Raw genomic sequence first — 27820 nt, 5'->3', positions numbered from 1 at the left:
AATATTCAAAGTTATTAGTAGTCAATTTAAACTTTGACCACTACTCATCTATCACAGTTAAGAAAGCACATTTTGTAGTCCATCAAATTGTAAGGGCGTTATCTAGTCACTCCAGGGAGACTATTGTATCATTTATTATCTCAGTAATCTGTCCCATCATTGAATATAATACTGTGTTTTACAGCCTTTGAATAAGCCTTCCAAGAGAACATGAAATGGTGCAATGATTATTACCTAGAAAAATTATAAGGTTGCAAATAATCTAATCAGAAAGGCAGCTGGAATTGTCATTATATTTCTTCTCTTACACGTTACTTACAGTTGATCTCTGTCCAATCTATAAGGCAACGTCGACTGAAGTACTTTTTTAAAGTCTGTTTATGGAAATACATCAGGGAAGCCTAACACTAGATTAGGGAACCTAATTCCAAAAATAAACAGCAAATCACAAAAAAGTGACAACTTTATTACAAAACTTTTTGCAAGATTGAGGAGTAAATTTCACTTCTATCAGGAGATGCCAGCCATTATCTTACTTCATAAACAGATTAAATTCATAAATATATAGCGAATAAATATTAACATGGAGCTATGACAGTCAAGGCTTGTAAAGACCAGATGATCATAAGCTTGGCAATCAAAAATATGAAACAATTGCGCTAATAATATTTAAGTACACATTTTCATTCTGCTCTGGATTTTGGGATGCTCAGGTTATTAATACCTTTCTGTGCTTCACCAGAAATGTTTCTATAGTATCACATCCATTTGGAGCAGAAGCATGACACCATTTATAAAAATCACTGATACATTCTTTTCAATCTCATAATTTTAACTTGCAAAAATTATTTTTTTTCTATTCCACTGAACCACCAACCGATTCTTTAGCTGTAACGATTTTGGGCTGGAAATGGTCTTCAGTATAGCCATCGACAAGCCTGTATCTTCATGGAATCTTTTTAGAAAATTGGTAGATTTCAATACTAATGATTTAACCTGCATCTCAGTAGGAGTGGACTTGCAGGGAAAAAAAGGAAACACTCTGTGTAAAAAGTTAATTTATGAAATAGAAAATGAAACAATAGTGTTATTTAATCTATTTAACATTAAGGGAGAAGAGAGAGGCAAGTTTTCTGTCTTGAGAAACAAGGGTCAAGAATAAAATCAGACAAGTAGAATTTACTGTAGGTAAGCCATGCTCATGTAAGTTAGATGATGCACAGAGCACAAGACCATAAGACTGACTATATGCATGATTCGCTGATAATGGACAGAACTCTGCGGAATTCAAAAAATGATCAAGTCAGAGACAAATTATAAAAGGAAATTGATTTCATGGGACAAAAAAACTTGCTGTGTGTACAGTCAGTGGGCATTCAAACTACAGACTAAAAACATGGTTGATGAGTTGGAATTGTATAAAGGCTATGTGTAGAAATGAAGACAAAGCAAAACATAGAGTTTCTGCATGTTTTCCTATTTCTTAGCTGTCCTGCTGTTGTCTACATTTATAAAGATCAAAATGCGTCTATTTACCAGCAAGCTGCTCTTCTCATTTAAACAGATCAATTGACACCAGAAAATAATAATAATGTTGCACACAAACTGCCAACTACAACTTTTTACTTTTTTAACCTTTGATATACTAATCGCCAACTGTAAAATTAATACCCATAACATAATTACTATAGCCGCAATCTACATTTCCCCCGGCGACAACATCACTATACTTGAAAGTATTCTGTCCTGGCTCTCTCACCACATACCTAATGAAACAATAGTCTTGGGAAATATCAACATTAATTGGCTATCCCTATCCTCTGATACTCCAACCTCCTGTATTAATCTACATGGTTTCTCTCAACTAATATCCACACCAACATTTACTATTAAATCTACTGGTTATGCCTGTGTTCTTGACTGGATGCTAGACTCTCACCCCCTTAAATATCACTTTCTAGAAACCCTGCCAGATGCTGTCAGTGATCACTGCCCAATCAAAGTCCTTAGATACTCTTCTCATTATAGTAGACCTCATAAGTTCATAAGTTGTCCCAAACTAACCAACTTTGACCCCAATACACTAAACAACCATCTCTCAGCTATAAACTGGTCTTTTCTCAGGGAACTACCCCTTGATGATGATGTAACTGAATTCAACACTATATTCCTCAACATACTAGACTCTCTAGCCACGGTAAGAACTGTTAGGGTAAAATCAATCATATCGCCTTGGCTAACGCAGACTACCTGCTCCTTAATGCAAAAACAGGACAACGTTTGGAAGCTTTGGTCCAATACCAGACTTCCCTCCAATCTTCAACAATATAAAGAACTTCATAACCTCACTGAAAAAATCCATCTACAAAAACAAAAAGAACTTCTACAACAACACCGCAACCACTCACTTAGCCAGCCCAACAAAGTTCTGGCATGCCATCAGCCATATTCTTCACCCTACCAATAAGCAAATAGGCAAACCAATGGAAACCACCAATAGCTTATTTATTATTGAATACACAGCTTGGCAGTTGGTCGTTTCCATTGGTCTGCCTATTGGTTATTGGTCGTGTGGTTTGTGAACTGGCCAGTTTCATAGCCTTCACCCTGGCAACAACTCCTCCCCTCAACCTTGTCCCAATAACTCCCCCTTAGAAACTGCTACTAACCTCAATTCCTATTTCATAGATACTATTAGCAAAACAGCTAGCCAAAAAAATTCCTACCCAGATTCCGGCCTCCTCTCCAACCCTCCTACACCCACCGACCCCTGTCTCACATTTTCTCTCAAAACTGTATCTGTTAACTATATCAAAACCCTGCTACTAAATCTCAAACCTTGCTCCCCCTCCATTGATGGCCTACCCCCTCTCTTACTCCAAAAAGCTGCCAGCTCAGTTGCCTTCCCCATCTCCATTCTCATTAACCATTCCATTACTGAATCTAAAGTACCTGCAGTCTGGAAACAATTCTACACTTTACTCATCCACAAGGGAGGGAACTATTCTGAACTTTCTAACTTCAGGACAATTGCTATCCTATCACCACTTTCCAAAATCCTGGAAAAAATGCATTCACAGACAAATCCTTCACTTCCTCCTTCAAGAGAACCTACTTACCCCTACCCAACAAGGCTTTCGACCTAAACATTGTACCCCCACTGCCCTTATTTCTTTCATTAACACCATATCTCAAGCTAGAGACCAAAACAGACTGGTGGCATGCCTAATTCTTGATCTCTTCAAGGCTTTTGACACTGTTTCCCACCCCTTTCTTTTAAACAAATTCTCCGAACTTAACCTATCCACCTCCACCATTTCCTGGTTTTCTAGTTACCTCAGTGACCATCTACAATCTTGCTCCCCCTCCATTGATGGCCTAACCCCTCTCTTATTCCAAAAAGCTGCCAGCCTACTTACTCCACAATCTAGTCTGTGGATCATAAGTCTTCACCAACCTTCAAACCATTCTCCTAACAAAACTTGAATCTACCTACAACAAAGTAGCTAAATTTGCTGTTGACTACTCCTACCACTTACAGCATTGTTTAGCTCTTAAAAAGTTAAACTGGCTAGAGCTTCCTCACCAACTTCTTCTCTCCCAGCTTCAAGTAGTTCACTCCATATTGTATCTGGCCACTTTCTATCCCAGTATTACCCCTCTGGTCTCACTCTACACCCCTTTAAGGTCCCTCCAAAGCTCAGAACAAAACCTTCTTTCAATCTACAAGCCCCAAACCAAAATAGGACAAAACCTTTACAGCTACTCCCCAGCCCTATCATGGAATACACTCCCAGTGGATATCTGCAACACAAATCACCGACAATTCATAATTGCTACTAAAACCTTTCTTAACAATTCATGGCTTTGTCCATGTAATCACCCTTCTTGAATACATCACTTGAATGACCTACCCCTACTTCTACCCCCTTTTTCTTTCTCCCATTTTTTACTCTAAAACTACACATCGACTTAAACTTATTTAATCCTGATTTTTACTTTTCTAAATGACTGCTATCTAAACAGTGTTTATGCTTGAGACCTGCTGCTGTAACCAACATACTGTCCTCTTAAGCAAACTGTACTCTGTATGATGTTGATATGTAATTGTTGATATGTAATTATTCTGTGCGATTTTACTTATTTCTCATTTCTAGTATTATTGTGTAACTAGTCTTGCTATTGTATATTTGTCATACTTAATTGTGGAGTTTTTCTCCCTGGGCCTCCGCTGAAAAAGGGCTCTTGCTCAGTTGGACAAACCCAGTGAACAAATGTCAAATAGATAAAAATAAATAAATACTTTGCAGTAGGAGTTATGCTGCATAACTGGTCCAATTCCAAAACAGTTGCTGTCAGTGCAAGACTGCCCTGATTCTGAAAGACTTGCTCTCAGTGTAAGTGACTTACTTTAGTGTAAGGCCTGTATGTAAACAGGTTTGTAGAGCAGGTCAGATTACAAAACATCTGCTGTCAGTACAAGTGGTCACTTACACTGAGATCAAGATTTTTTGGAATCGGGCCAAATGGCACAGCTCCATAACTAGTCACAGGACAGCATATCCAAGTAGTTTACATGAAGCATGCTCGCAAGAATTTACATTCACCTGTGGGAATTGCCACTACAAAAAGAGCTGAGAGCCAAAATAAGGATTGAGTAAACATTTGACTATATTTTTAGCATAAATGGAAAAATGGGTGCATAGGACAGGAAGCAAGGGGAAAGAACAGGCAGAGGAGCACAAAATAGGGAAAAGAGTAAGGGAGACTGGTATAGGGGCGGAGGCACAAAGTTTTTTTTTTTTTTTGTAGAACAGGTGTACATTTTTTCTACTTTCTATAAGGGTAGAGGGAAAGGTACCACAGGGAATGTGTGGGTAAGAAATAGAATACAGAGGTAGCAGAAGGCGCAGACAAACCTACAAAAAAGATGGACAAAAACTGTTAGGAAAGGTGCTGATATTAGGTCGGGGAATACTAAGTAGAAATATAGAGGGAGAAAAATTGCTGTTGGGAGCACTGAACTACAAACTGTGGAGGAAAATGAAACAACAGGACAGTAAACACTATGATGGGAGATAGGTTGGAGTGATGGCTGGCAGCCATTCTGCACTGGGCTGCACCCAACCTTAAGTTAGTCACCTCTATAATATCCTTTATAGCAGGTTGCAGTCACTGTTGGCCTGCTGGTCACAGCTAAGCAGCTGTATGACTCTGACAGTCACACAAGGATGTGCTCCAGGCTACCAGTGCAAGAGTCCAGTAGTAGGTGAACCAGGGTAACCACTCAGCTTTCCACCTCCTGCCAAGTAGCATAGTGGGAACTTCCAGTGATGCCCAGTGATGAACAACCTATTCCACTCACTGAAGACAGAACACTGGAGGGCACTCAGGAACCCTCCAGGTTGCTGTTTGCTGAATGACTTGGGTCACCCTACAGAGAAGCCAGCGTGGAAACCACTGGAGATCCAGCAGGTGATATTAAAGCAGGTGCATGGTGCCATGGCCACTGCCTTACTACATCCATTGCATTAGACTGCACTGCATAAGATATGAATAAATGGAGAGAAACAAAACAACAAAGGACAAAATAAAAAATAGAAGATGAAAGTATGATAAAGAGAAAAATTAATACAAAAGCAGTTAACAGTAATGTATGCTACATTGAGTGGTAGTACAAGCCATAGATATGACAGTGTCATTAATTATGCAGTAGCAAACCAAAATGAATACAGAGGTCTGCCAAAATGCACTACAGATGTATATGTGCCATAAGAATCTCAGTTACATGACACCTAACCAGTCACTCCTGTGTCGGACACTGGTAGCCTATTAAACTACAAAGGACATTGAAGCTCTGCTGATCCAACCTCCTAAACATGTAATGCCCAGACTGGAAGAGCAGACTTGGCCTACCAAATGTTGATGTACATGGCAACGGAGAGTCCATGCTACGCATGCTCTTCCACAGAATTTCAAAAGGAATGCACATGGGACACTTAGACCCAGTGGTAATATCATACTCTGACATATGATAGCCACCATGAAGTGACACCTGACAGCCTATTAGTTGTATGCCTGGTATAACCAAGAATTGACACCTGACAGCCTATTAGTTGTATGCCAGGTATAAAAAAGACAGGCAGGGACCAACGAATGGCCACTGTAAGAATAAGGCATGGCAGACTGAGAAGAGCTGCTGTATAAAGTCTAAAGTATTCTAATGAAGCAGGTAGGACTATATGACTAGGTAAATGGGCTTTCCAGCAGAGAAAAACAGTTTTCGGTCTAACTAGGAGTAGGATGATGTGCATGGCTGTTATTTATACATTATGTAGTCAGCCCTAAATATTGTTAGACTGATTGGCATCTTGACTTCCAAGCTTCTAAGCCACTCTCTCTCTCTTCTCTTTCTTTGAACTAGATGCATTTTTGCAGCTAATTCTGACAAAACTACACCTATAGTTATTCACTGAATATATACTAATCACTTGGACTGCACTTCCTGCTCATTCACTTTCTCTTCTCACTCCCCGCTTACTGTTGAGCTTAAGGCTTACTCTTGCATACCACCTCATAACTTTTATTAACTTGATCTTTTTTGCCTGCCTGATACATGTGAAGTACCAAGAAACAAGTAAAACTACTTTTCACACCTGGAAGTCAGCCATTATGGCACAAATATAGAAAGAAATGTTAGGAGCATCTTTTGCTATCTAGATGCAAAGATAAACCACCTTTAAAAAAACTGCTGCAGTGTCCTGAACATCCACAAGTTGCTCATGTTATTACTAAGCCATTCAAATTTCCTTTTTGTTAGGGCAGGTGTCATTGCCCTACTGCTTGGGAAATCAATATTCTTCTTCCCTGTGCACTTCATGTCCTGTGGAATGATCCCAGAGGAATCAAAATAGTCAGCATGAATACCCAAAGCCTCTGCCATAAGGTGTTTGACTTGCATGCCATTGGCTTATCTCTGCATCTATATTGTAGCAATCACAGACAAATGGATAAAGCTTTTTTTCCTGCAGCAATGAAAGCTTGGAACCATTGAAATGCTACTGCTGCTAACATGACTGCACCTGCAAAAAAAAGCTGCAGGGCTAGAGAGCTACTTTATCAGATATAATTAAGTCAAGCATAGAGGTTGCCCATCCCCCTGATAAAAGGCAGGGAAATCCTAATTTCACACAGCTGTAAGAACTCAACTGAAAAATTGCTCTGCATGGCTGTAGCAGAATATGCTACTTTTCTTCTGAAACACAACCTTGGAAATATTTTTTCCAGCAGAAAAAAAAAAAAACATGAAATAAAACTCATGGAAAGCGATTTCCCACTGGCAGTCCTCAGATGGACAATAAGAGATAATATATCTGCATTGATATAGGTTAGCACATACTATCACAATGGCAGCTGAGGTGGAAAATTTGCACAATGTAGCAAAAACAGATGAATTCTTGCTGAACCACAGACAGCCCTCACTCCATCTTTTTCTGTTTGGTGGCAAGAGTGCCTTCTGATGCACTGTGTTCTCATTTGAGCTAGGAATAAAAGGCATTGCTGCACTTATAGGTAAATGTACTGCTGTTGTATAATAAATGTTTCCTTGATGATACCTTAGGAGTATTTTCAAAGCACATTTAATTCTCTGGGTTGTTCATAGATTAGTACTAAGCTAACTGCCCTTATGAGACATTTTAAGCCTAGCCAATTAACCCTTATGAAACTCAAAGCCTGCACCTTGTGTTTGTAAGGCAAACACCTTAACCATTAGGCGAAAGTCAGATCTGAGTCTGTCTGTGAACCTTCAGTCCCCATGGTCTACATGCTATACAGCGACCTTGGTTTCATTAAAGCACATGAAACCCAAATCATGCATTCTGTAAAACCAGAAAGAGCTCGGGGGTGTGGTAGTTCTAACCTGTTTAATTCTCCTATAGCTAGGCAGAGGTGTGGTCTCTTATTATAATTTACTGCAATTTTTTTTTTTTTTATTACAACATTGCTTAAGTATGGTCAGTTGTGTGACTTGAAGTTTAGTGAGGACTGGGACAACGTAGAGGAGAGACAGCTAAGAAAGTAGTGGCTATATGCTTTCTGGCTATCAGTGAGGCATGTTCTTACTCTCTATAATGTGCCTAGTTTTTGGTGAGTATTTTAAACACGTGTAACAGCTTTTAAGGGAAACCAGTGTTATTTATACTTGCAGATCACACAGACATGCTGTATCTACCCAACACAGGTGAAATTTTGTAAAAAGTACTTGTTAAATTTGTCATATTTTTTGATGCAGTAAAGACGCAACGCATAATCAGTGAGTTAAGGTATTGCACTGAATATGTGTTTTATTGCTGGGTGTCTGTATTCCTAACCTGCCACTTCACATTAGAAAGTAAATATATTCTACATGATGTATCATCTTACTATATAAAAGCAAAGTTAATTCAATACTAACTTTCCTGCTGCCTTGTAATTCTTCTCTCTTGACTGTTGATCCTGCTAGGGAATATGTCCTTTAGTGTACTTGGGCAACTTTCCAGCATTCGCAGCAGCTGATGCTATCAGCAGGATTAGATGTAAGGAAGCTGAAGGAATTACTTACTGGCAGAGAAGAACTCTTTGTTTATCAGTGCTGATTGTGGGTTCAGCAGATTTCTAGTGGATAAGAACAGGTAATAGTGTTTATATTTGGTCTCCTGGGAGAAAATGACAACCTCTGCTGTACATCTGCTGACAGTTGAAGGACCACACACAACATCACTGAATGCTACATTTCTGAACCCATAAGAGACAGCCATCTGCAGACCAACTGTGTCTCGTCAACACTGAATTTGATAGTGTCAGCTGCAAAAGAATTTAACCAAATAAGAACATATCAGGATACTTTTGTTAAAATGTCATGTTTCCTCTCTCATACCGGAGTTGTTAGTATAACATCAGCAACTTAAAGATGAACACAACCGCAATGTGTGCATTTGTAATATGTGTCTTTATTCCTTGGATTTCCACTGCTACATTTTACAAAACATCAGATTTCATTCAGCAGTCATAACAAAGCTTGGCAATTATTTTATTTACTACAGGATTGTTTTGTAGGATAGGCTCCTTCTTGACTATAAATAAGGTAACATGAGTATCAGAAAATGAATAAATGAACAAGTGAATGCATGAATCAGTGGCTCTTAGAATTATATCTAGTTATTTATGATATAGTAATGCATACCCTCATTAGAGGGTTACATCACTTCCAACATGTAATACACTTCAGCCAAATGTCCTGTAGTATTTCTGTGAAAATGTTTAAACACTACATTCATATACAAAGATTTTAATTTATCTGAGAATTCTGAATTAAATATGTGGCATGACCATTATAACTAAATATATGGCAGATAGTTGGTGGATAAGCTCTAATATCCATTAGAGAAAAAAAAAATCTGCTTATTGTAATGTCTAATCGATTTTATTTTCTTTAAACAAATCCACTGTCTTATAGCAACCAAAAAACCTGCAAATATTTTGCGTGAACTGCTCATCTTTTTCATGGCCAAGGAAAATAAATTGTGCCATTTAGAGACTATGCTGCACACATTCTGTCCTGAATATGAATGGGCCAATGCAAATACAGGAAGTCAGGGCCTATTTTATCCATGGATACTTACTAAAAACTTTAATAACAGTCTCTGTTTGATTCTGAGCCTTTTTTTGGTAGAGTTTTTTTTTTCAAAAAATTATAAAAGATTAACATTACGGAGTTCGTGATTTAATTTATTTGATTATTCAAAACAGTGGCAATGGACCTGCAAGAAATGAAGACATCATTGGTCTAACTTCTTCACTTCATGAATTATGCTTTAGTTTGAGAAAATTTCATTGAAGGTCGTCCAGAGAACACTTTGACTTTACACAACTTTGAAAAGTTCATACAATTAAAACATAAACTGAATAATTTTCAGAGCTGATCACATCACTATAATTTAGAATTGGTGTTTCCTGTAGAGGTTTGAGACAATGCAGGTGCATTACTAGTTAACCAAAGTACATTTCTGTGTTTTGTTGGCCTCCTGTAGCAACTGCCGGTAACAGACTGATAGCAGTAACAGGCTGCTCCACCAGAGAAAACCAAGAAAACCAGACTAAAGTATAATGAAGAAAGCTGTTCTTATGCAAAATAAGTAGTGGGCAAAACTAAAATGAGAACAAATTTGAGTAGATAAATAAAACAAAGAGGAAGCTCAGCTCATTATTTTATATGCATTTGACTGGTCACAGCTTAATAAGAATTCCCAGTATAGAGGAAATGATAAGTTAAGCTGAACTTGGTGTTGGTCAGATTAAAAAAACGAAAGTTAGCCCTTATCTTTATTATATTTTTATGTTATAATGTCTTTTCTCCCTGTGCACCTTTCAGAATTTGGCAGTAGTACTATTTTTGAAGCATTGTGCCATAGGTTCATAGGTTCATAGGCACTTACTAGGCTATTGATCAAAATTTAGAAGCCTTTGCCCACATTCCCATGAAATGTTTAGCTATTGTAATTTTTACAAATAACCCAGAACCTGGCTGAACATTTACAAGTCATCCCTATGTACAAGGGACATGGGTGGTAAACTAAGCGTAATTTTGCAGTTTCCCATCCATTCGTCCATGTTACATTTGATTAGAGTAAGGGAGGTAATCTGCTTTATGTGCAGAGGAAGATGATATCTAGTCCTCCAACATGTTCTATGTATATTGTAGAACAGATTAAGCTGTATCAAGTATGCATTTATGCCACAATTAGACTTGTGGATGTGCAGCAGAGTCTGTTGAGGATCTGTACCTGAGGCAGAGATTACCCCTCAGTAGCCTGTATGTGACTGGGAAGAGGAACAAATCTTTGAAATGTGGTTCATGTCATTTTTATGACTTAGCCCCATGATTTTTTTGATTAGAAAGCATTGTGGTCATTCATGTTTTGTTAAGTGTTTGGACAGGTACATACTGAAGGGGGCATCATACTCAATGATCGGCCTAATAAGTGCAGAATACAGTGGCATGATCGCATCACTGGAGCTAGATGCTATAACTTTACTAACTAGCTGCGCAATAAAAAAGGACTTTCTTACAGCAGTAGATGCATTATGATTGAAGGACAGTTTGTTGTCCATTGGGCTTCTAGGTCCCTAACTACTGGATCATTTTTCAGGGGTGTGTTGTTGATGCAAAAGTTGCAGGGGATGTCATGCTTGCCAAAGGAGACTATTACACATTTTTTAGCATTTAGTTTTAGTTAATGGCTATGACATCTAGTATTTGTTAGGGAAAGTTCCTTTTGAGGATCTTGGTGTCCTCTGGAAAGTTTATGATGGCACCAAGTTTACAGTCATCTATAAAGTTGGCAGCAATAAACCCATAACATTAGCTTTGATCTCCAAGATGTAAATGCCAAAGAAGAGTGGTCCCAGGACTGAACTGTAGGGTACACCACTGTCTTTTGGAGGAGGTAGAAATGCCCACATTATTTTCTGGGTTACATCGGTGATCCAATTTGACATATAATGATCTAGATAGCAAAAACATGTAGATGGGAAATTTTATCAACAATAATTGACTGTTTGATGGTGTTGAACACCTTTGCAAGGTCCAGATATGCACCATCATCATCACTATTATCAACCCCCTTATTCCCATTTTCTCTACATGGGGTCAAACTGTTTCCACCTCTTTTGTTTAAGAGACATTCTCCTATCTTCTTTGACAGTCATGTCTGACTTTTGCAGGTCTTTTCTCACATAGTCCTTACATCTGTTGCTTCCTCTGCTTTCTTCCTTTTTCTACCAGCTTATATTCATCACATTGCCTTCTACTTTTCTGCACAAATGCCCGAACCTCCATAATCAGTTTTCTTTGACCTTTGCAATTGGAGCTATTTTGGCTTCTGTTGTAATGTCCTCATTTGTTTGTCTGTTCCATAGTAAACAACCTAGTTCCTGACTGAAGCACCACCATTACCTCTAGCTTCCTCAACTGCTGTGCCTTCACTGCCATGGTTTCTGTACCATACAGAAGTACTGGCTGCACCACCATTTTGTACTTCTTACTTTTCAACTTATTTGGGATTCTTCTGTCACACATTACTCCTGACATTCTGTGCCAGATGGCTGCAGCATCTCTGATTCTAGCTTTGACCTTCTTATTCAAACTTCTCTTCTCCTCAACCACCCTTCCAAGATACTTGAAGCTGTTAACCTGTTCCTCTGTTTATCTTTTTGTCTCAGTTTTCAGCATCTTCTAATTTCCCCCCGTTTGCTATCATTACAACTGTCTTGTCTTTCATCAGTTTCATCCCATGCACCTTCGGTTTTGCATTCCATTCCCTATTATTTGTTTAAGTTCTTCTTCAGAGTCTGCTTAAAAGGACATGGTTGGCATAATGGTTAAGGTTTTCACCTCCCAATCATAAGGTACAAGGCTTGTTCCTGACTTCAGATCAATGCCTTTGTGAAGTTTGTATGTTCTCCGTGGGTCTGTTGGGGGGAGGGAGTCTTCCTAAAAACATTATGGGTGTGTCCACCTCAAACTTAAGAAGTATGTCAATATAATGAATCTAAAATTAAATGGAATCAGAGGAAGCAACATAGACCATAGGAAGCATTTAGGAAGGGAAGAGGTATGCAGACCATCTGCTTTAGAACTCATCCTAGAGCATGGATAACTGACAGCATGCTATATCAGGGCTGGTCACTTGATCACATCACTGGAGCTAGATGCCATAACTTTACTAACTAGCTGCACAATGAAAAAGGACTTTCTTACAGCAGTAGATGCATTATGATTGAAGGACAGTTTGTTGTCCATTGGACTTCTAGGTCCCTAACTACTGGATCAGCTCTAGTTGATTTAGTGATGTATGCTGGCTATTTCTATCACTGATAACTTTGGTTCACTGTAAGATGTACAAGGAGTCCGTTTACCCCACTTACCTAATTTAGAATACGATTGAAACAATAACAAAAAACGCAGAAGGCTTACAAATCTCAGTTATTAATATGAAATTCAATACACCTTTTTAGGCCTGAAAGAGGCTATACAAATATGTCCATTACTGACAAATGTAGCACTGAATAGCATTGATCAAAATGATTTCATATAATTGCATTATTTACTTTGGACTTGACTATTTCAGCTTACATATGACTCAACTGTTTCAAGATGCAGATGTTTTCTAAGTCACTCAAGTTTCTGTTGGGATGACAACTACCTGCAATCAACTTCTATTATGAGAGTCTCCCATTCCCATCACCAAATACCGCTGCCAGCATTATCTCCTGTGCTACCATTTTCTTGTTATTCTAATTCTTCTGCTTGCTTTACATTAAATAATGCTGGTTATAGAGGTGACAACATATATTAAAAGTACAGTTATTTAAATGCTAACTGTGGCTGTTATAAAGAACTAATGAATACTGAAGTTTCTTTTGAAACACGTAAATAATATCTATATGGTCTTGGAAGTAGTTTATGATCACATATGCAGAAAGCTGCAGCATGCAAAGAAAATATTAAATGTGTCATGAACTAGCAGGGAATCATTCTAAATATGTTTGCTGGTTTAATTACTTCACTTTTAAACAGAATAATTATCATAGCAAGCTGCATTTTTTTTTTTTTTTGCAATTTAACGGCTTCACCCCTCAAAATATGCACTGCAGTAAATGAATGAATGTCACTGAATGAGCATATCATTACCATTTTGATGTCTGCCTTTTTCTAATCATTCCAAGATGTGTTAGTTTGGTAATCACATTACTGAACTGCATTATAAAATGTTTTAACAAAGCAACTTTACAGTCCACATGATACATTACTGTCTGTTACTCTGCTTGCATTAAGGACTGATTGATGACTGATATATGGCCAGCAAGTGCAAAGGACCCTAATCTTCTGCTTTAGAATCAGCTGTGCATTGTCCTTCAATGCTAACAGCTGAAGCTGTCTGTCTAATTGGCTGACCTGTATCATTTACAAAAAACACTTTGTTTTAATACTATACATCCTGTTGAATGACTGTGTTATGTATCATCACAGAAGAATGGAATGGATTAAAGCAGCAATTAAGTAAATGTCTGTTTCCTACCTCTTAGCTGTTGGGAAGTAACGTGAGCATGAAAAGCCATCCCAAGCACAGTATGGATCCCTAGCAAGGCAACACTCGGCACAAGCTTTTCCATACACATCACAGCGATGCAGTGGGAGCTGGGAGATACCGATGTTTGAACCAACATATAGCTGTTGCTGTAAAATGAACACATTTAAAATGTTAGAAATTATAAAATCTCAGAATGCTATCTTTTTTAAGGGCTGATTTTTCTTTCAGAAATATAGTTAGTAGACCACAACACTCAAAATAATTGATTGTAATTAACCATCTCTATTCAAATACCTTAAACAAGCTTGAATTCCTACAGTACTTACAAACTATTGACTTTTTCAAAACTAAAATGACATCTTGCACGTACTGCAGACCAAGCATTTATAATTAATTACTATAACCAAAACTTACTGCTTTAAATAATTATATCAGATGTGTGACAACTGTCTGTTACCCATTTGACTGAAAAAAGGCTACATCTCAGCTTAACAACCGGTCACCAAAACAAAACCGAATAACAAAAAAGGAGCACTTTCTGTTAAGGCAGAATACTGATCCTAAATTAAGGCAATCTCTAACATTTGCACCACCTGAGTTATTCTTTTCATTTCCATAGTTGCTGATGATCATAGAAAATACTACTTTTCAATGTGTAGTGCTCTAAGTATTAACACTTTGATGACCAGTTATACTAACATTCTTTTTACATCATCTGCATCTCTGTTTGTGGCATGATAAAATATATAATTAGAAATCTTTCTGGCTATTAGTATTATTTCTGAAAGAATTAGCACCTGAAGTTCAGTAATCTGGAAATAACATAGCAGGTTATGATCGGATCATCAATCATAACCTGCTTATTATGTGCATGAGACCTGAATGCCAAGCTATATACTCAAGGTGAATCTTGGCATCCATGTTCAGAACACATAGTAAGGGGTTATGATCAGTGACATGGCCACAATTCTTTGTAGTGCATGGAGATTTATTTGCTTCATGCACTTACAAGGGAAAATGAGTAGTGTTTTGCCAGCTTTCAAAGCCATAAACCACTTAGAGGATGTTGTCAGAAAGGCAGTCTAAAGCAGTCCATTACATTTACACTAACCTTTCTTGCCTCTCAGCTTTCCAGATTTTCACAGAGCATCCAGATTATTGATTCTTATTTTTAGTTTGTTTCTCATAAAATCTGTGTTTTTTGGACAAACTACTGAAGACTGAAGTCACTAAATATAACATACATTGGAGTTTCAGAGTTTGTGTCCTTCAGAAAATACATGCTAACACAAATCATGTTATTCTAGCAACTTTCTAAGCTCATTAGAGGAACTTATGGACCAGTATGGACAGTAGGCCAAATAACCAAAACCTTTTGTCCTGTTGCTGTCATTTCCTGTTCACTACTGGCACATTTTACTGCTGAGAGCTAGACCTGGCTTTAACAACTTTAGCAGGGGGTGCTTAACAATTGTTTAGGTTGACTTGCATGTACATATAACAATTTCAGACATAATTTCAAATTAGATGGAATATTCAGCAATAACATGCACCCTTCTGAAGTCCAAATGGTGCTTGACAGTAAATAGATTACTGATCCTTGTTGCCCTATCCATCTGTGATGTGAAATAATTAAGGGAAATCAGTTTACATTTTCAATTAACAGGATTTTGTGAGAATGTAGACTGCTTGCAACTCAAGGTATGCACATAATGTAATATATAAAACTGAAACAATTAAACTAGGGTTCAGTAAAAGGAGATTATAACAGAAAAAAAATTATGAAATTGCATTTGATTTCCCTGGGTAAATTATATTTGCATGTCATAGGAAACATTCACAAGCTCAGATAAATAAAAGGCATAAATTATGCACAACAAAGATTAAGTTTTTGTTTGATAATCAAAAAATGATAAGAAGTGGTCCATAATTTTAAAGACCAAATCACTAAAAAATAATTATATGATTTTGTCTCAGTGAATGTGTTCATAGTTATCAACATATTTAAATGTAATGCACTATCACCATACCTCTCAACCTGAAAACATCAAACATCTGGACAAAAGCCCATGAAAAATAGATACAAATATGCATGTGATTAGCATAAAATGTGCATACATAAGTATGTAACCCTGCCCACTCTGATAGAATTGTGGGATACCAACTTTCAAATGCAGACTGAAGAACAGACAACCAAAATATGGCCCCAGACTCTATAGTAAATGGTAACCATTTCTTTGAAATGTGAAGCAATGGTATTCACTGGGAAGGGAGAAGATGATGAACCTTAGGATTTTGCTTTTGGTGACTTGCAGTATGTGGGTTTTGTGGTAAAAGTAGGGCAGTTAATAGTAGACAGTATTCTGACCTTAGCAAAAAAATATTATAGTTTGCTAGCACTTCCAAAAGTCATTCTCTGTGGCCTACTGATTAGTTTTGTAGCTAGAGTTTGTGCTGCCCAGGGCTGTCTGAGTTTTCCACCTTTCCCAACTCACAAAATCATGGTTGAATGGGGTCCCCATACACAGCCCTCTCCCCTGCAGCCATTTCGACGTCCCATTACTTCACTATTTTGCCCCAGTTACCATAAACACTGCAATGTGCATACTGCTTTAGTTCTACAGTGAATAATTGGATTTCATTTAAAACTTTTATTTTACATTTTATAGCATAAACACTAATAGACATCTGCTAAACAAAACAATACAGTCTCACAGTGAAATAGACTTAGCATTAAAACTTCTGCCCTTGAAACACACATTCATTGAAACAGCACTGAAACCCACATTCAAAGAAAATGCAAAATTCATCTAAATTCCACATTAAAGAGATCTGCAACTAATGAAAAGGTTGCTGCTAGCAAACAACTTTATATTTCACTGTTTTATCTACAAATAAAGTGCCTGTTGCCCTTGAATAATAAATTGCCTATGTTACATAAAAATGGTACTGTAAGCCAGTAATATTGCAATAGGGAATGGATTACAGACTGATAACAGGTTCATAGTAGCCAGGTATCTCCTCCAAAGAGGAAATTCTCAGGATTGCAACATCCAACCCATTTGAAAGTACAATACAGTACAGAATCAGCAATCCATCTACCTACTGTGGGAGTAGAACTCACAGCCTTCTGCATCAAAAGCATGTATACCTGTTATGCTACAAACTCAAACAGACTTGGCATAAGCAGCACTAAACATCTCTGCCCCGAAGAACTATGCAGCATAAGAAATCTGGAAAAAGCCAAAATTAATTGGGGGGGGGGTGGCAAAGGCTCAAAACCAGGGCCACATTTTAAACATTGCTTATATAATCTTAGAAATTTGCTAGAATAAAATGTTTTGTGTTACCATGCATTTCGTGAAATATAGGAAGACTAAAACGTGAATGGTTATCATTACTGCGTGAATTCAGTTCTCACTGATTTGGAGAAAACTACAAATTTTAAGAGGAACAGTTGAGAAACTCCCTGAATCATGAGTGGTGATATAGGTAGAGAACTTAGGCTCTTGCTACCTGCACATAAGGCACAGGGTTTGAGTCTGAGTAACTCTACCTTCCACCCCTACCTAACATGGGCATTTCTCACACACACACACACACACACACACACACACACACACACACAAAACACAATGCAGTCTCATACAGCGGCGATGACAGTACCTAAATAACATTCAAACAGCTCTTAATAAAGCTGTGTACATAGTTAAGTTGCAAACATTTGAATGAGAGCCCTAATAACAGTCCCGATACTGACCCAGCATGTACATAAGAGCAAGCGATGTTGAGATTTAGTAACCAGTCTCCTCAAGAAAAGACTTAACATTCAACTCAGATTTGCCATGTACATAAATAAAAGACCATTCCTCATGTAATGAGAGAAAATTCAAATGGGGCAGTGAGAGAAAAGAATTCAGTAACCAGTCTCCTTGAGACAAGACTTAATTCAATAACCAGCAGTCTCCTCGAGAAAATACTTAAAGCAGTCTTATAATGAGAGAATCAATGCAGTGATGATAGTACATAGCACCAGTCTCATACTAAACGATAAAAAGCTCTTAATAATGGAACACAGTGCAGCATTAAGAACCATTCCAAACATATGAATGAGAGCAGAAGTCTTGATTCATACCCAGCACATACATAACAAAAATGACAGTTTAATGCAAGCACGCACGGTACATAAATAAAGCTGTAAAAGACTGTTCCTAGTCTAACTAAAATGACCGTTTAATGCAAACATGTATGGTACATAAATAAAGCTGTAAAAGACTGCTCCTAGTGTAACTAAAACAACCATTTAATGTAAGCATGTACGGTACATAAATAAAGCTGTAAAAGACTGTGCCTAGTCTAACTAAAATGACCGTTTAATGCAAGCATGTTGTTGTGTCTTTCGGCTTTTCCCGGTTAGGGGTTGCCACAGCAGAACTCCGGTCCGCTAATGATTGGCAGTAGATTTTTACATGCCGAGTTTCCAGCCCTGACGCACAACCTTCAATGAAGGTACGCCCATTCACGCATGTCTCCACACAGAAGACGCTTTAGCTGAGAATCGAACAGGACAACGTCTTACTGTGAGGCAACAACGCTACCGTAGCACCACCACCGCAGTGACGGTACATAAATAAAGCTGTAAAAGACTGTTCCTAGTCTAACTAAAATGACTGCTTAATACAAGCACGTACGGTACATAAATAAAGATGTAAAAGACTGTTCCTAGTCTAAGTAAAATGAACGTTTAATGCAAGCACGTATGGTACATAAATAAAGATGTAAAAGACTGTTCCTAGTCTAACTAAAAGGACTGTTTAATGCAAGCACGTATGGTACATAAATAAAGATGTAAAAGACTGTTCCTAGTCAAAAAGTAATACCTGGAGGAGGTGGGGAAGAAAAAGCACACTGCCTGAATAAAATCCTGTCGAGAATGCACTGCCTGGATTTGTGATGATGTCATTGCGCGTATGTCCTAAACAGTCAAACAACTTTAAAAAAAAAAACCCCGGGAAACTCGGAAATTAAAGGGACCACTCATGAATTCGTGGCATCCCAATATTTTGCCCTCAAAACCAGTATTTACCAGGGAATTTGGTATGGTTTTGAGGTATAACTATCACAGATGGTGGGGAACAGCCCTAAATATAGTTATCTTTTCCCCGTAAAAAGTGTAATGTCAACATTGCTATACATAAGTAGGGAGGTAAAGCTTTTCTCCTGCAATAATGCTTTTCTAAGGTAATTTCCTAGGTTCCAATTTGAAAGCACAGCAGTTGAGGGATTGTATTCTTGACAGAAAATTAATTAAATATCAATAAATTTGACAGAATTTAAAGAGCTGTCAAAATTATAGGCAAGACCTACTTTATTTCACCATGTTGTCTAATCTGTATTCCTTCCTGTTTATGGATGCAATTTTCCTAAAAGCAACTTGCAGTGTTCAGTAGTGAAATACTTTGAAAATGAATTCCAGTCAGGAAATATTATGCAGGCTTAGTGTGGAGTTACATAGTTGTATAACAGTAACATACTACAGAAAATGATACTTAAGCAAAACAAAAAGACCAGTACTTTATTCTAATGGCAGTGTTCTCTCCAGCTAGGGTTAGCTTCTGCAGGTACATAAGAAATTAATCACTTGAAACACCTCATGCTGCAAAGATTATCATATTGGCTTCCCAGGTTTGGCCTACATTCACAGCTGCAATGACTTAAGTCATCATGTTATTCTGCATCAAAAAGATGTATCTTCTTAGTGAAGTGAGTCTAATATTTAACAACAGCCAGGCTTCCTTTGAAGTTGTTGTTTGGCTCACTCATCATTTCATCTCTTCCATTAATCACACACATTGCTCACTACTGCATGTAAGACTCTATATTGCATCTACTGAATTTGTAAAAAAGTATACTGTAATTAATGCATTAAATGAATACATTTTGAACTCGATGTCACACTATCAAAGCATGTAACAGGAAGGTGATTTCCCCTTGCACCCCCTCCCCAACATTTATATATATATGTATATAAGAATGCCATAACCCAGGGAAGTGGGAATACTTTGAGTTACATTAACCTCAGGAGATATTTCTAAACAATTACAGCTGTAGTTCAGCTAGTCTGATAGTTTATGTAGTACCCTAAATACGCATGTTGCAATTCCTAGCTTAATGCTACCAACTCACTTCACTAATGTCTAATGGATTCTAATGTTTATTGCTCAGCCCAAATTAAAATAGTCTAAGTAGATGTAGTTTAACTGATATACACAAAGCACTGTTCATTACCAATGATATTACTAGAAAGACTATTCTATCAAACACTCTTGTACTGATTAACACTATTAGACTATATTTAATTGTTTGTGTCTTTTGGCTTTTCCCAGTTAGGGGTCGCCACAGCGGAACTCCGGTCCACTAATGATTGGTAGTTGATTTTTACGTGCCGAGTTACCAGCTCTGACGCACAACCTTCAACGAAGGTACGCCCATTCACGCATGTCTCCACGCAGAAGATGCTCTAGCTGAGAATCGATCCAGACAGCGTCTTACTGTGAGGCGACAACGCTACCGCAGCACCATTTAATATCTGGTTAAAATACAATTGTGTAAATAAACTTACCATAAAACAGATGTTTGAATAATCACTGCTGCAGTAATCTTAGATATATGGGTTATATCCTACATAAGATATAACAGCCAGCAGGCTTCCAAAGCTTAAGGTCACTTTCCACATGCCGAGATAGTTGAGAGCTTGAGCAGAACTGAAGAAAATGAGCAGTCTGGGTGCTAAACCCTTCATAGCCTTCATGCTAATAGTAAAAGGGAGGCTACACTCCTGAAAGAGGACAATGCTAGGTAGTTAAAAAAATAACTGCACCCTGACAACAAAATCATACAAAAGTATGGGGGATGGAGAGAGTGGCTACTGCAGCAGTATCATTCAAACATCCACTTTTATGGCAAATCTACTTACACAACTATACTATGTTCATCAGCTGATTACTGTTGCAGTAGGATTAGCCATATGGGTCGATTACCATAGCTTTTAAGGCTTGATTCCTTGAAGTAGGAATCTCGTTTATGGTGTTTTGTAAAAGTATGCAAAGAAGACCAAGTTGCTGCTTCTAGAATCCACCCTTTTCCAAAAAGCCATAAGTGAAGACCTGGTAGAGTGATCTTTGACCCTACCTGGAATAGTTTTGTTGCGGTTGGAACAGCAAAAGGTAATAGCATAAGACAACAATTTAGAAATAGTTGGCTTCAACACAGGTTGTCCTTTCTTCTTACCTTGAGAAGAAATGAACATCTGATCTAAAGGTCTGAAAGATTTTGTTCTGTCAAGATACTGCCTGAATTGTCTGTGGGCATCCAAAGTGTGAAGTATCCTTTCACCCTCATTTTTAGGCTCTGGAAAGAAGTCATGGAATTGGATGGAGATATGGAGATGGATGGATTAGATTAAGGTAAAGTCGGATACCAATTTAGACACAGAAGAAGGATTAGTTCTTAAAGAAATCCTATCTCTCTGCAAAATAAGATAAGGTTCAGATACTCTTCTTGCAGAGGTCAGAGCAATAAGTAAGAATGTTTTCCATGTTAAGATCTTGAAATCAGTCTGATAAGCTAGTCCATATGGAACAAGTGTTAGCATATCTAAAGCAGAATTAAGATCGTATGGTGGATCCATTGGTTTTCTGGGAGGCTTCTTATGCAGAACACCTTTCAAAAACATTTTATTATGAGACTGCATCATTGAAAGAGGGGGATTCATGGGCAAACATGCTGAAAAGGCCAGCAAATGAACCCTGAAAGAAGAATAAAATAGGCAGCAGGATTTTAACTCATGCAAATACTGTAAAACCAGAAATGGTTCTTTTTTTTTTTTTTTTTTTTTTTTTTTAGCACCAACTGGAAAACCTTCTCCATTCGCTAATATTTGATTTTCTCATAGCAGACTTTCCTGTCTCCATTGATACTTGCTACACACCCTCAGCAAACAGATGTCTAAAAGTTATTAAAACCCTATCATCCAGACAGTCAGTTACAGTTGTTTGGTATTAAACATTCCTGATTGTGTGTGAGTAAATCCAGTCTATGAGGACATCTGTGCTAATTGCCCCTGATCATTTCCAAAAGAAAAAGTCACCAGGATGATCTTTGAGTGTCTTTCTCTGAAACTACATGGGAATTAGTAGAAAGGCATACATGAACATTCCTTTCTATGAAATAGAAAAGTCATCTATCTTCCAGGCATTTTTATATGGAGTCTTGGAAAAGGATTTGACAAATGATTGTTTAGAGAGAAGGTAAAAAGATCTACTTGAGGTGTTCCCATAGATGGATCAAATGTTTCATGAAGGCTGCCTTAGTCCTGCTCAACTTGTCTGCCACACAATTTTGCTTTGACAAGATGTAACGTGCCCGTAGAGAGAGTAAAGCCATATCACATGCCATATAACACAGCTAGTCTACACAGGGAGTAAGATCTGGTTCCCAATTACTTGTTTATGTACTGCATTACTGTTGGGGGTCTCATCACTGTTGTCTTGTCTGTAAACCCTTGAAGAGATCCTGGGGAATGCAGATGATTGAAAGAGTTGAGAGCACTTGTAAGAACTAGCATCACCTTTATGTTCATGTATTTTGGTCTATCTTTTTCGTTACAAACACCCTGCACATTTATGCCTATTGTTATTGCTCCACAAGCAAAGTCTGTGGTGTCTATTGTAACTGGACCGGAGAATAGGAGATCTGGATTATGAGAAATGTGATATCGCCACTACATGATCTCTGTGGAATCTTAAAAGTCAGTGGGTGTTGATGATTAGACCATTGAGATTTTGCCTACCTTTGTCTTGCATGAGGTATCATAAGAATCATGGATGCCATTAGTCCCAGAATTCTGAAGAATTTCCATGCTGAGATGGAAGTCTGATTAGAAATCTCCAGAAATAAATGTAAATATAGATCTATTTTTCCTGCAAGAAGAAAAACTCTTTGCACTGTGGTGTAAAGCAGGCACCCCAGACAAACAATTCTGTGAGAAGAAGCCACAAAATAATTCTGAATGTTCTCTTGAAATCCCAGCTTGTGTATAAGATTCCTTACTCAAGAGAGAGATGAATGGCATTTTGAAAAAGACTTTGCAAATGTAAGCAAGTTCTGTAAATAAGGCAAATGTGGATACCCCACAATCTGTAGTGAGCTGTCACGGGGGGGGGGGGTAGATGTTTTGTCAACAGTCTTGTAGCAATGGATAGTGTAAAGTACAGATATGATGTTGTGATCAAGACACAAAAAAACCTAAAGACACACATAAAATCTGGATAAATAGGAATAAGATGATATGCATCTTTTAAGTATAAGATCACTAACTCCACTGAGGAAGAAGAGTGATAGCACTTTTAACTTGAGCACTATCACAAAACGGTTCTGCAAGAAAAGGTCCAGAACTGGTCTCCAGGAATCTTCTTTTACACCAGAAACATTCTTGACTGAATTATTTTTCCTGACTAAGGAGGAGGAGGAAGAGCAGCTACTCTAACCCCATGAAACAGCATATCATGTAAGACAGGAGGGAACAAATGAGTTTGGTCTGGCAGACGAGAAGGAATCTGGAATGGAGGGAGAGCCTCTATCAGCCATCTGTAGCCTTGGTAGATCACATTCAGGACCTATGTTTTGCAACAGTTTGTTGCCAAAGAGAAAAACAGAGACTCAGACTTTTTTCAAGGTTCAAGGGACTGTTGGTGTGTGTGTGTGTGTGTGTGTGTGTGTGTGTGTGTGTGTGTGTGTGTGTGTGTGTGTGTGTGTGTGTGTGTGTGTGTGTGTGTGGAACACAGTCCCTCATATAGTCATTTTGATGTAATGAGACTGTCCTTACATTGGGGAGGAGGAAAAGCTTTCCTTTAGGAATCTCCCTGCCATTTCTTTTTAAAAATTTGCTTAACAGCATTTTGCTGGGACTGTTATTTTGCTTTTTTACAAAATTAGAAGAGAGGCAAAGAACCCATTGGAAAACAGACAGTAGGGCTGAAAAATCTGAGAGATTCCATGAATCAGTTTTTCCTGCTGATCATACTTTATGATGACAGCAGAAGGTTGAAAAACTAGACCTCTGACCAAGGAAGAATTCAGAATTTCATTCTTGTCATCATCTGGGATGGGAACAGTTCTGACTTAATTTCTGTCATACCAAGATTTACCACTGCAATATTATCTGTATGGTTTGGACTCTGACATTCTACTCTGATATTATGAGTCAGAACAGACATGCTCATAATCTATTATTATGCCAGATGTGTACTACTTTGATTGGAGCTGCGAAATGTAAGGATGTCAAAGTGTATGTAGAACATTTTGAACAGACTTTTCTGGCAGAACTGATGACACACAAAACAAACTAAATAAAGCTGTATTCATAAGTGCCTGGGCAACATTGATACTGTTAACTAATAGATTTGTTTTATATTTCAAATACTGCAGTTTGACAGCTCTTTTGACAGTTGTCAAAACAGCTCTCAAGTAAGTGGCATCAAAGTCTGACATTTGTCAGCTGTCAAAACAGTTGCCAGTCATTGTCACTTGACTGTTATTTTTAAAAGCAGCTGCCATACCATGGCAACTGAGTCCAGTAACTTATAGACAGAGTTACTGGACTGGTAAAGAACTTCAAAGTAATAAAGTAATTTGACTCTATTAAGTGTCTCAGATCCATTCCTTTTCTTTTCTTTAATTGGGCTTTAATTATAAATATTGAGCAAATGATTCTATAATGTAAGCTATTACATTGGAGTATACATTTAGGTGTTGTTATCTAAGTTTGAACATGGTATGTGTGCATACATATTAGTTGATATAGTGACATTCATCAAATTGACATTACATCTATATGCTTAATGTTGACATAGTAACGTTGAAACATAAACATCGATATACTTCTGCACATTAACTGAAGTTACTCCTCGGTACATGTAAATTTTACAGACAGTGTTTCACAAGGGTGCAAGCCCCCCTTCACACCCCCCGCTAATTATATATACTAACTTTGACATTGCACAATCCCAAAGGAAGCATCATACACCCATAATCCCACCAGGGATTGTGAATTCTTGCACAGCAGCGGTTGATCTGTTTAAATGACCAAAGTGTGAGGACAAAATGAAGTCCAAGTAAACATCAACTAATCTAAGTCCATTGAACCTATATGTATGTATGTATATACATACACACACACACACACACACACACACACACACACACACACACATATATATATATATATATATGTGAAATCCCGACAGCCGAAACACCGACATGGGCAACGTGTAAGCACGACTCGGTAAATGTGCGATAGTGAGGGATTTAGGGTTAGGGAGTGGACAGGTAAGTGTGCGATAGTGAGGGATTTAGGGTTAGGGTGCGGGTAAGGTAAGTGTGTGATAGTGACGGACTGTAGTTTTAGGGGCGGGTTAAGTGAGTTAGGGTTAGGGTGCAGGTAGGGTGGGTGTGCGATAGTGACTGACTTTATGTTTAAGAGTGGGTTAAGTGAGTTAGGGTTAGGGTGCAGGTAGGGTAAGTGTGCGATAGTGACGGACTTTAGGTTTAGGGGTGGGTTAAGTGAGTTAGGGTTAGGGTGCGGGTAGGGTAAGTGTGCGGTAGTGTCGGACCTTAGGGTTTGGGTTAAGGTTAGTGCATATATAGTTGTGTGTAATGTGTAGTTTACGTTTTGTATGTCGGTGTTTTGGGTGTCGGTGTTATGGTGTTCGGTTTTGTGAGTTGTCGGTATTGTGTGTTTTCGTTCTTTTGATGTCGGTGTTTTGGGTGTCGGCTTTGTGGCGTGTCGGTGAAGTGAAGTAGACCTATATATATATATATATATATATATATATATATATATTAGATATAGATATATATACACACACATGCACACACACACACACACACACACACACACACACACACACACACACACACACACACACACACACACACACACACACACACACACACACACACACAAAACATTGTTTTTGGGTAACAGAATAAAATAAAAAATTAAAACTTTAAGTGCCAAGCATCATGATGAAGTATGGCATAACTTCACATTAATGTATAAAGTGTAAGTATCAAACACCTGAAGTTAGGCATAACCTCTTTATCACATATAATGCCAAATTCTGCAGTTTTTGATGCAAAAATTTGTTGCCTTTGCATTTTACTTTGCTGAAAAAGATGGCCTCCTGAAACCTTTCTTAGATCTAAAACTTTCTGTCGTGACAGCATGAAAAACTAAACCCACATTGCCTTAGCACCTAAATTAATATACATTTTACTGTATTTACAACCTAAGTGCTTCAGTACTTCCAAGAAAGATAAGTTGTCAGCTAAGTTTTATTAATGGAACAGCTTGCATTGACTATCAGCATAACTGATGATGTATTACTAAAATCACAATGTAAGTAAAAAACTACTGTTCTGAAAGTGTAAGATTGTTTTTCTTATCCAAGATGATGCATCATTTTCTGGGTGTAATCACAAAGAAAATGAAAGTAAAAAATCAAACAGAACACCATATATATGTATATAAATATACATACATATATATATATATATATATATATATATATATATATATATATCTATATATATCTATGGGTCCCCTTCATATGATCAAACTTTCTCAGAAGTTCGACTTTCATATGGCCGAGACCATATGATCGAGCTTTTGAAAGTTCAAACATTCCTAACGGAGATCTCCGTACAGCGCGGAACATGAAAATTTCCCTTTTCCACACTGTAGTGCAATCTCGGAGTTGGTATATATAAATACCAGGGGGGTGTGGTTTAGGTAATTTTTTTTCTTTTTTTTTACTTTTTTATTAGATGTTTAAACTTTCAAAAGTACAATCATATGGTCTCGGCCATATGAAAGTCGAACTTTTGAAAGTTCGATCATCTGAAGTAGATATATACATATATATATATATATATATATATATATATATATATATATATATATATATATTAATTGCAAAACAAAGAGACTATTGGCTAGAAAGCAACTTGAAAAACATAAAACATCCTGCAAAATAATTTCAGTGTTGCAGATACAGAAATTTTTTAAGCATTTCATAGAATGCTAGCTGTGGACTGAAGAATATACTATTACATTCAAATAATTTACACTGTTTAATATTATGTGAGTTGTAAACAAATTTCAATGAGCACCTGGGGAGAAATGCTCCTTGAACACTAAAAAGAATATTCATTAAGCAACCACAACTGGAATTAGACAGAGACGGGATATGCACCAAAAATTACAGACAAAATAAATGTTATTCTAATTTAGAATGTCTAAAAAAGAAGTTAGTGTGTATTTGGTGGTAATTTGTGATGCTACATGTGACCACCATTTCAAACAAATCCTGGTATTAAATCTGAATTAGTAGTAGACACAAGCAATTAATATGTCGGCTAGTAATAAAACATTGAAAAAATGTGAGTAACTGCTTATGATAACAGAAAGCTATGGAACAAAACAGAAATATTATAGCAATAGAGCATTAATAAGTAGACGGTAGTTTTTAGCTGTAGAACTCATTTTCCTGAATGGTAAAAGGTTGTACAGAAAAAGAGCAGAAGTGAAGTAGATAAAAAATAAACTACTATCACTGCAAATGGAG

The 27820-nt window shown here is 37.5% G+C and overlaps 1 protein-coding gene across 1 annotated transcript in view; it reads right to left on the bottom strand.

Annotated features, from left to right (window-relative positions):
• The window catches only part of SEMA3A (semaphorin 3A), a 1172288-nt gene that overhangs the window by 184319 nt on the left and 960149 nt on the right, over positions 1 to 27820 (bottom strand). The window contains exon 14 of the mRNA XM_044088352.1: positions 14121 to 14278. Coding sequence (XP_043944287.1) covers positions 14121 to 14278 — 158 coding nt within the window. The remainder of the gene's footprint in view (positions 1 to 14120; positions 14279 to 27820) is intronic.

The sequence above is a fragment of the Protopterus annectens genome, chromosome 11.part0 (genome assembly GCF_019279795.1).
Source record: "Protopterus annectens isolate FY-2018-M chromosome 11.part0, PAN1.0, whole genome shotgun sequence".
NCBI classification, from domain to species: domain Eukaryota; kingdom Metazoa; phylum Chordata; order Ceratodontiformes; family Protopteridae; genus Protopterus; species Protopterus annectens.
Note: the sequence above shows the minus strand (reverse complement) of the source record. Positions and strands in the feature narration are given on the sequence as shown.